Source organism: Hyla sarda, unplaced genomic scaffold (genome assembly GCF_029499605.1).
Source record: "Hyla sarda isolate aHylSar1 unplaced genomic scaffold, aHylSar1.hap1 scaffold_385, whole genome shotgun sequence".
Lineage (NCBI taxonomy): Eukaryota > Metazoa > Chordata > Amphibia > Anura > Hylidae > Hyla > Hyla sarda.
The window spans coordinates 280,617-292,856 of record NW_026610404.1 but is presented as its reverse complement, the minus strand read 5'-3'; the positions used below and the strand labels follow the sequence as shown (position 1 = coordinate 292,856).

Sequence of the window (12,240 nt, the reverse complement as noted above, 5' to 3'; positions counted from 1 at the left end):
GCGTCGGGATACACTACGCGGGGCGTCGGGATACACTACGCGGGGCGTCGGGATACACTACGCGGGGCGTCGGGATACACTACGCGGGGCGTCGGGATACACTACGCGGGGCGTCGGGATACACTACGCGGGGCGTCGGGATACACTACGCGGGGCGTCGGGATACACTACGCGGGGCGTCGGGATACACTACGCGGGGCGTCGGGATACACTACGCGGGGCGTCGGGATACACTACGCGGGGCGTCGGGATACACTACGCGGGGCGTCGGGATACACTACGCGGGGCGTCGGGATACACTACGCGGGGCGTCGGGATACACTACGCGGGGCGTCGGGATACACTACGCGGGGCGTCGGGATACACTACGCGGGGCGTCGGGATACACTACGCGGGGCGTCGGGATACACTACGCGGGGCGTCGGGATACACTACGCGGGGCGTCGGGATACACTACGCGGGGCGTCGGGATACACTACGCGGGGCGTCGGGATACACTACGCGGGGCGTCGGGATACACTACGCGGGGCGTCGGGATACACTACGCGGGGCGTCGGGATACACTACGCGGGGCGTCGGGATACACTACGCGGGGCGTCGGGATACACTACGCGGGGCGTCGGGATACACTACGCGGGGCGTCGGGATACACTACGCGGGGCGTCGGGATACAATACGCGGGGCGTCGGGATACAATACGCGGGGCGTCGGGATACAATACGCGGGGCGTCGGGATACAATACGCGGGGCGTCGGGATACAATACGCGGGGCGTCGGGATACAATACGCGGGGCGTCGGGATACAATACGCGGGGCGTCGGGATACAATACGCGGGGCGTCGGGATACAATACGCGGGGCGTCGGGATACAATACGCGGGGCGTCGGGATACAATACGCGGGGCGTCGGGATACAATACGCGGGGCGTCGGGATACACTACGCGGGGCGTCGGGATACACTACGCGGGGCGTCGGGATACACTACGCGGGGCGTCGGGATACACTACGCGGGGCGTCGGGATACACTACGCGGGGCGTCGGGATACACTACGCGGGGCGTCGGGATACACTACGCGGGGCGTCGGGATACACTACGCGGGGCGTCGGGATACACTACGCGGGGCGTCGGGATACACTACGCGGGGCGTCGGGATACAATACGCGGGGCGTCGGGATACAATACGCGGGGCGTCGGGATACAATACGCGGGGCGACGGGATACAATACGCGGGGTGTCGGGATACAATACGCGGGGTGTCGGGATACACTACGCGGGGTGTCGGGATACACTACGCGGGGTGTCGGGATACACTACGCGGGGTGTCGGGATACACTACGCGGGGTGTCGGGATACACTACGCGGGGTGTCGGGATACACTACGCGGGGTGTCGGGATACACTACGCGGGGCGTCGGGATACACTACGCGGGGCGTCGGGATACACTACGCGGGGCGTCGGGATACACTACGCGGGGCGTCGGGATACACTACGCGGGGCGTCGGGATACACTACGCGGGGCGTCGGGATACACTACGCGGGGCGTCGGGATACACTACGCGGGGCGTCGGGATACACTACGCGGGGCGTCGGGATACACTACGCGGGGCGTCGGGATACACTACGCGGGGCGTCGGGATACACTACGCGGGGCGTCGGGATACACTACGCGGGGCGTCGGGATACACTACGCGGGGCGTCGGGATACACTACGCGGGGCGTCGGGATACACTACGCGGGGCGTGGGATACAATACGCGGGGCGTCGGGATACAATACGCGGGGCGTCGGGATACAATACGCGGGGCGTCGGGATACAATACGCGGGGGCGTCGGGATACAATACGCGGGGCGTCGGGATACAATACGCGGGGCGTCGGGATACAATACGCGGGGCGTCGGGATACAATACGCGGGGCGTCGGGATACAATACGCGGGGCGTCGGGATACACTACGCGGGGCGTCGGGATACACTACGCGGGGCGTCGGGATACACTACGCGGGGCGTCGGGATACAATACGCGGGGCGTCGGGATACAATACGCGGGGCGTCGGGATACAATACGCGGGGCGTCGGGATACAATACGCGGGGCGTCGGGATACAATACGCGGGGCGTCGGGATACAATACGCGGGGCGTCGGGATACAATACGCGGGGCGTCGGGATACAATACGCGGGGCGTCGGGATACAATACGCGGGGCGTCGGGATACACTACGCGGGGCGTCGGGATACACTACGCGGGGCGTCGGGATACACTACGCGGGGCGTCGGGATACACTACGCGGGGCGTCGGGATACACTACGCGGGGCGTCGGGATACACTACGCGGGGCGTCGGGATACACTACGCGGGGCGTCGGGATACACTACGCGGGGCGTCGGGATACACTACGCGGGGCGTCGGGATACACTACGCGGGGCGTCGGGATACACTACGCGGGGCGTCGGGATACACTACGCGGGGCGTCGGGATACACTACGCGGGGCGTCGGGATACACTACGCGGGGCGTCGGGATACACTACGCGGGGCGTCGGGATACACTACGCGGGGCGTCGGGATACACTACGCGGGGCGTCGGGATACACTACGCGGGGCGTCGGGATACACTACGCGGGGCGTCGGGATACACTACGCGGGGCGTCGGGATACACTACGCGGGGCGTCGGGATACACTACGCGGGGCGTCGGGATACACTACGCGGGGCGTCGGGATACACTACGCGGGGCGTCGGGATACACTACGCGGGGCGTCGGGATACACTACGCGGGGCGTCGGGATACACTACGCGGGGCGTCGGGATACACTACGCGGGGCGTCGGGATACAATACGCGGGGCGTCGGGATACAATACGCGGGGCGTCGGGATACAATACGCGGGGCGTCGGGATACAATACGCGGGGCGTCGGGATACAATACGCGGGGCGTCGGGATACAATACGCGGGGCGTCGGGATACAATACGCGGGGCGTCGGGATACAATACGCGGGGCGTCGGGATACAATACGCGGGGCGTCGGGATACAATACGCGGGGCGTCGGGATACAATACGCGGGGCGTCGGGATACAATACGCGGGGCGTCGGGATACAATACGCGGGGCGTCGGGATACAATACGCGGGGCGTCGGGATACAATACGCGGGGCGTCGGGATACAATACGCGGGGCGTCGGGATACACTACGCGGGGCGTCGGGATACACTACGCGGGGCGTCGGGATACACTACGCGGGGCGTCGGGATACACTACGCGGGGCGTCGGGATACACTACGCGGGGCGTCCGGATACACTACGCGGGGCGTCGGGATACACTACGCGGGGCGTCGGGATACAATACGCGGGGCGTCGGGATACAATACGCGGGGCGTCGGGATACAATACGCGGGGCGACGGGATACAATACGCGGGGTGTCGGGATACAATACGCGGGGTGTCGGGATACAATACGCGGGGTGTCGGGATACAATACGCGGGGTGTCGGGATACAATACGCGGGGTGTCGGGATACAATACGCGGGGTGTCGGGATACAATACGCGGGGTGTCGGGATACAATACGCGGGGTGTCGGGATACAATACGCGGGGTGTCGGGATACAATACGCGGGGTGTCGGGATACAATACGCGGGGTGTCGGGATACAATACGCGGGGTGTCGGGATACAATACGCGGGGTGTCGGGATACAATACGCGGGGTGTCGGGATACAATACGCGGGGTGTCGGGATACAATACGCGGGGTGTCGGGATACAATACGCGGGGTGTCGGGATACAATACGCGGGGTGTCGGGATACACTACGCGGGGTGTCGGGATACACTACGCGGGGTGTCGGGATACACTACGCGGGGTGTCGGGATACAATACGCGGGGTGTCGGGATACAATACGCGGGGTGTCGGGATACAATACGCGGGGTGTCGGGATACAATACGCGGGGTGTCGGGATACAATACGCGGGGTGTCGGGATACAATACGCGGGGTGTCGGGATACAATACGCGGGGTGTCGGGATACAATACGCGGGGTGTCGGGATACAATACGCGGGGTGTCGGGATACAATACGCGGGGTGTCGGGATACAATACGCGGGGTGTCGGGATACAATACGCGGGGTGTCGGGATACAATACGCGGGGTGTCGGGATACAATACGCGGGGTGTCGGGATACAATACGCGGGGTGTCGGGATACAATACGCGGGGTGTCGGGATACAATACGCGGGGTGTCGGGATACAATACGCGGGGTGTCGGGATACAATACGCGGGGTGTCGGGATACAATACGCGGGGTGTCGGGATACAATACGCGGGGTGTCGGGATACAATACGCGGGGTGTCGGGATACAATACGCGGGGTGTCGGGATACAATACGCGGGGTGTCGGGATACAATACGCGGGGTGTCGGGATACAATACGCGGGGTGTCGGGATACAATACGCGGGGTGTCGGGATACACTACGCGGGGTGTCGGGATACACTACGCGGGGTGTCGGGATACACTACGCGGGGTGTCGGGATACACTACGCGGGGTGTCGGGATACAATACGCGGGGTGTCGGGATACAATACGCGGGGTGTCGGGATACAATACGCGGGGTGTCGGGATACAATACGCGGGGTGTCGGGATACAATACGCGGGGTGTCGGGATACAATACGCGGGGTGTCGGGATACAATACGCGGGGTGTCGGGATACAATACGCGGGGGTGTCGGGATACAATACGCGGGGTGTCGGGATACAATACGCGGGGTGTCGGGATACAATACGCGGGGTGTCGGGATACAATACGCGGGGTGTCGGGATACAATACGCGGGGTGTCGGGATACAATACGCGGGGTGTCGGGATACAATACGCGGGGTGTCGGGATACAATACGCGGGGTGTCGGGATACAATACGCGGGGTGTCGGGATACAATACGCGGGGTGTCGGGATACAATACGCGGGGTGTCGGGATACAATACGCGGGGTGTCGGGATACAATACGCGGGGTGTCGGGATACAATACGCGGGGTGTCGGGATACAATACGCGGGGTGTCGGGATACAATACGCGGGGTGTCGGGATACAATACGCGGGGTGTCGGGATACAATACGCGGGGTGTATAGAACAAAGCAACAAGATACAGAAAAGTGAAGAGAAATATGAAAAACAACAGAATACACGTAGCTGTAAGGTAAGAATCTTACAATAGGGGCGGATCCGTATATAGAGGAAGAACCCCGACCATACAGGATATAGAGGAAGGACCCCACCATACAGACACTGATCATATAGAGAAGACAATAAAGAGTAAGAAGAACCCCGACCATACAGGATATAGAGGAAGGACCCCACCATACAGGATTTAGAGGAAGGACCCCACCATACAGACACTGATCATATAGAGAAGACAATAAAGAGTAAGAAGAACGCCGACCATACAGCATATAGAGGAAGGACCCCGCCATACAGACACTGATCATATAGAGAAGACAATAAACAGTAAGAAGAACCCCGACCATACAGGATATAGAGGAAGGACCCCACCATACAGGATTTAGAGGAAGGACCCCACCATACAGACACTGATCATATAGAGAAGACAATAAACAGTAAGAAGAACCCCGACCATACAGCATATAGAGGAAGGACCCCGCCATACAGACACTGATCATATAGAGAAGACAATAAAGAGAAAGAAGAACCCCGACCATACAGGATATAGAGGAAGGACCCCACCATACAGACACTGATCATATAGAGAAGACAATAAAGAGTAAGAAGAACCCCGACCATACAGGATATAGAGGAAGGACCCCACCATACAGGATATAGAGGAAGGACCCCACCCTACAGGAAATAGAGGAAGGACCCCGACCATACAGGATATAGAGGAAGGACCCCGACCATACAGGATATAGAGGAAGGACCCCACCCTACAGGAAATAGAGGAAGGACCCCGACCATACAGGATATAGAGGAAGGACCCCGACCATACAGGATATAGAGGAAGGACCCCACCATACAGGATATAGAGGAAGGACCCCACCATACAGGATATAGAGGAAGGACCCCGCCATACAGGATATAGAGGAAGGACCCCACCATACAGACACTGATCATATAGAGAAGACAATAAAGAGTAAGAAGAACCCCGACCATACAGGATATAGAGGAAGGACCCCACCATACAGGATATAGAGGAAGGACCCCACCATACAGGATATAGAGGAAGGACCCCGACCATACAGGATATAGAGGAAGGACCCCGACCATACAGGATATAGAGGAAGGACCCCACCATACAGCATATAGAGGAAGGACCCCACCATACAGCATATAGAGGAAGGACCCCTCCATACAGGATATAGAGGAAGGACCCCACCATACAGGATATAGAGGAAGGACCCCACCATACAGGATATAGAGGAAGGACCCCACCATACAGGATATAGAGGAAGGACCCCACCATACAGGATATAGAGGAAGGACCCCACCATACAGGATATAGAGGAAGGACCCCACCATACAGGATATAGAGGAAGGACCCCACCATACAGGATATAGAGGAAGGACCCCACCATACAGGATATAGAGGAAGGACCCCACCATACAGGATATAGAGGAAGGACCCCACCATACAGGATATAGAGGAAGGACCCCACCATACAGGATATAGAGGAAGGACCCCGCCATACAGACACTGATCATATAGAGAAGACAATAAAGAGAAAGAAGAACCCCGACCATACAGGATATAGAGGAAGGACCCCACCATACAGGATATAGAGGAAGGACCCCACCATACAGCATATAGAGGAAGGACCCCTCCATACAGGATATAGAGGAAGAACCCCGACCATACAGGATATAGAGGAAGGACCTCACCATACAGGATATAGAGGAAGGACCCCGCCATACAGGATATAGAGGAAGGACCCCGCCATACAGGATATAGAGGAAGGACCCCACCATACAGGATATAGAGGAAGGACCCCACCATACAGGATATAGAGGAAGGACCCCTCCATACAGGATATAGAGGAAGGACCCCACCATACAGGATATAGAGGAAGGACCCCGACCATACAGGATATAGAGGAAGGACCCCACCATACAGGATATAGAGGAAGGACCCCACCATACAGGATATAGAGGAAGGACCCCACCATACAGGATATAGAGGAAGGACCCCGACCATACAGGATATAGAGGAAGGACCCCGCCATACAGGATATAGAGGAAGGACCCCGCCATACAGGATATAGAGGAAGGACCCCGCCATACAGGATATAGAGGAAGGACCCCGCCATACAGGATATAGAGGAAGGACCCCTCCATACAGGATATAGAGGAAGGACCCCACCATACAGGATATAGAGGAAGGACCCCGACCATACAGGATATAGAGGAAGGACCCCGACCATACAGGATATAGAGGAAGGACCTCACCATACAGGATATAGAGGAAGGACCCCACCATACAGGATATAGAGGAAGGACCCCTCCATACAGGATATAGAGGAAGGACCCCGACCATACAGGATATAGAGGAAGGACCCCGACCATACAGGATATAGAGGAAGGACCCCACCATACAGGATATAGAGGAAGGACCCCGACCATACAGGATATAGAGGAAGGACCCCGCCATACAGGATATAGAGGAAGGACCCCGCCATACAGGATATAGAGGAAGGACCCCGCCATACAGGATATAGAGGAAGGACCCCGCCATACAGGATATAGAGGAAGGACCCCGCCATACAGGATATAGAGGAAGGACCCCACCATACAGGATATAGAGGAAGGACCCTCCATACAGGATATAGAGGAAGGACCCCACCATACAGGATATAGAGGAAGGACCCCACCATACAGGATATAGAGGAAGGACCCCACCATACAGGATATAGAGGAAGGACCCCACCATACAGGATATAGAGGAAGGACCCCACCATACAGGATATAGAGGAAGGACCTCACCATACAGGATATAGAGGAAGGACCCCACCATACAGGATATAGAGGAAGGACCCCACCATACAGGATATAGAGGAAGGACCCCTCCATACAGGATATAGAGGAAGGACCCCTCCATACAGGATATAGAGGAAGGACCCCGACCATACAGGATATAGAGGAAGGACCCTCCATACAGGATATAGAGGAAGGACCCCACCATACAGGATATAGAGGAAGGACCCCGACCATACAGGATATAGAGGAAGGACCTCACCATACAGGATATAGAGGAAGGACCCCACCATACAGACACTGATCATATAGAGAAGACAATAAAGAGTAAGAAGAACCCCGACCATACAGGATATAGAGGAAGGACCCCGCCATACAGGATATAGAGGAAGGACCCTCCATACAGGATATAGAGGAAGGACCCCACCATACAGGATATAGAGGAAGGACCCCTCCATACAGGATATAGAGGAAGGACCCCTCCATACAGGATATAGAGGAAGGACCCCGACCATACAGGATATAGAGGAAGGACCCCGACCATACAGGATATAGAGGAAGGACCCCACCATACAGGATATAGAGGAAGGACCCTCCATACAGAATATAGAGGAAGGACCCCACCATACAGGATATAGAGGAAGGACCCCGACCATACAGGATATAGAGGAAGGACCCCGCCATACAGGATATAGAGGAAGGACCCCGACCATACAGGATATAGAGGAAGGACCCTCCATACAGGATATAGAGGAAGGACCCCACCATACAGGATATAGAGGAAGGACCCCTCCATACAGGATATAGAGGAAGGACCCCGACCATACAGGATATAGAGGAAGGACCCCGACCATACAGGATATAGAGGAAGGACCCCGACCATACAGGATATAGAGGAAGGACCCCACCATACAGGATATAGAGGAAGGACCCCGACCATACAGGATATAGAGGAAGGACCCCACCATACAGGATATAGAGGAAGGACCCCACCATACAGACACTGATCATATAGAGAAGACAATAAAGAGAAAGAAGAACCCCGACCATACAGGATATAGAGGAAGGACCCCGCCATAGTACAGACAATGACCGAGAGTCTACATCCATCAGAATGCTGAGCCCGTAACGATGGCGTTTGCCCCTTTATACACTTTGTAATCTTCCAGAAAACCCCAATTGTCTCCAGAGGACATGTCCCCACCCCCCCCCGCCCCCCACCGTAAATTTGGGAAACATCAAAACTATACGAGATGATAAACGTCAGAATAAAAGGTGGAAAAATAGAGAATAAGCAGAAATGGTCGGACTTACACTTTTCTTTATTCTCTTCCTTCCTTCAGCCGTCACCTCCCAGTGCAACATCCGCGAGTGCGACAAATCCAAGGGCGTCTCCCCGTATCGCCAGGTGACGTATAGGAGATGTCTGACGTATTCCACATGTCCGATCTGTGGGGCTACAGGGGCTGAGGAGGAGAAGAGAAGAGTAAGAAGAACCCCGACCATACAGGTATAGAGGAAGGACCGCGCCATACAGACACTGATCATATAGAGAAGACAATAAACAGTAAGAAGAACCCCGACCATACAGGATATAGAGGAAGGACCGCGCCATATAGACACTGATCATATAGAGAAGACAATAAACAGTAAGAAGAACCCCGACCATACAGGATATAGAGGAAGGATCGCGCCATATAGACACTGATCATATAGAGAAGACAATAAACAGTAAGAAGAACCCCGACCATACAGGATATAGAGGGAGGACCGCGCCATACAGACACTGATCATATAGAGAAGACAATAAACAGTAAGAAGAACCCCGACCATACAGGATATAGAGGAAGGATCGCGCCATATAGACACTGATCATATAGAGAAGACAATAAACAGTAAGAAGAACCCCGACCATACAGGATATAGAGGAAGGATCGCGCCATATAGACACTGATCATATAGAGAAGACAATAAACAGTAAGAAGAACCCCGACCATACAGGTATAGAGGAAGGACCGCGTCATACAGACACTGATCATATAGAGAAGACAATAAACAGTAAGAAGAACCCCGACCATACAGGTATAGAGGAAGGACCGCGTCATACAGACACTGATCATATAGAGAAGACAATAAACAGTAAGAAGAACCCCGACCATACAGGTATAGAGGAAGGACCGCGCCATATAGACACTGATCATATAGAGAAGACAATAAAGAGTAAGAAGAACCCCGACCATACAGGTATAGAGGAAGGACCCCGCCATACAGACACTGATCATATAGAGAAGACAATAAACAGTAAGAAGAACCCCGACCATACAGGATATAGAGGGAGGACCGCGCCATATAGACACTGATCATATAGAGAAGACAATAAACAGTAAGAAGAACCCCGACCATACAGGATATAGAGGGAGGACCGCGCCATATAGACACTGATCATATAGAGAAGACAATAAACAGTAAGAAGAACCCCGACCATACAGGATATAGAGGAAGGACCGCGCCATATAGACACTGATCATATAGAGAAGACAATAAACAGTAAGAAGAACCCCGACCATACAGGATATAGAGGAAGGACCGCGCCATATAGACACTGATCATATAGAGAAGACAATAAACAGTAAGAAGAACCCCGACCATACAGGTATAGAGGAAGGACCGCGTCATACAGACACTGATCATATAGAGCAGACAATAAACAGTAAGAAGAACCCCGACCATACAGGATATAGAGGAAGGACCCCACCATACAGGATATAGAGGAAGGACCCCACCATACAGGATATAGAGGAAGGACCCCGCCATACAGACACTGATCATACAGGATATAGAGGAAGGACTGCGCCATATAGACACTGATCATATAGAGAAGACAAACAGTAAGAAGAACCCCGACCATACAGGATATAGAGGAAGGACCCCGACCATACAGGATATAGAGGGAGGACCTCGCCATATAGACACTGATCATACAGAGAAGACAATAAACAGTAAGAAGAACCCCGACCATACAGGATATAGAGGAAGGACCCCACCATACAGACACTGATCATATAGAGAAGACAATAAAGAGTAAGAAGAACCCCGACCATACAGGATATAGAGGAAGGACCCCGCCATACAGTCACTGATCATACAGAGAAGACAATAAACAGTAAGAAGAACCCCGACCATACAGGATATAGAGGAAGGACCCCGCCATATAGACACTGATCATACAGAGAAGACAATAAACAGTAAGAAGAACCCCGACCATACAGGTATAGAGGAAGGACCCCGCCATACAGTCACTGATCATACAGAGAAGACAATAAACAGTAAGAAGAACCCCGACCATACAGGTATAGAGGAAGGACCCCGCCATACAGACACTGATCATATAGAGAAGACAATAAACAGTAAGAAGAACCCCGACCATACAGGTATAGAGGAAGGACCCCGCCATACAGACACTGATCATACAGAGAAGACAATAAAGAGTAAGAAGAACCCCGACCATACAGGATATAGAGGAAGGACCCCACCATACAGACACTGATCATACAGAGAAGACAATAAACAGTAAGAAGAACCCCGACCATACAGCATATAGAGGAAGGACCCCACCATACAGACACTGATCATACAGAGAAGACAATAAACAGTAAGAAGAACCCCGACCATACAGCATATAGAGGAAGGACCCCACCATACAGACACTGATCATATAGAGAAGACAATAAACAGTAAGAAGAACCCCGACCATACAGGTATAGAGGAAGGACCCCACCATACAGACACTGATCATATAGAGAAGACAATAAACAGTAAGAAGAACCCCGACCATACAGCATATAGAGGAAGGACCCCACCATACAGACACTGATCATATAGAGAAGACAATAAAGAGTAAGAAGAACCCCAACCATACAGGATATAGAGGAAGGACCCCACCATACAGACACTGATCATATAGAGAAGACAATAAAGAGCAAGAAGAACCCCGACCATACAGACACTGATCATATAGAGAAGACAATAAAGAGAAAGAAGAACCCCGACCATACAGGATATAGAGGAAGGACCCCGACCATACAGGATATAGAGGGAGGACCTCGCCATATAGACACTGATCATACAGAGAAGACAATAAACAGTAAGAAGAACCCCGACCATACAGGATATAGAGGAAGGACCCCACCATACAGACACTGATCATATAGAGAAGACAATAAAGAGTAAGAAGAACCCCGACCATACAGGATATAGAGGAAGGACCCCGCCATAC

The 12,240-nt window shown here is 54.0% G+C and overlaps 1 protein-coding gene across 1 annotated transcript in view; it reads right to left on the bottom strand.

Annotated features, from left to right (window-relative positions):
* Positions 1-9,278: 9,278 nt before the first annotated feature.
* LOC130332655 (receptor-type tyrosine-protein phosphatase O-like) overlaps positions 9,279-12,240 on the bottom strand; it is a gene marked incomplete at its 3' end in the record, with an annotated part of 168,328 nt that continues 165,366 nt past the window's right edge. Inside the window, 1 exon segment of the mRNA XM_056553817.1 lies at positions 9,279-9,430. Within this exon segment, the coding sequence (XP_056409792.1) occupies positions 9,279-9,430 (152 nt within the window).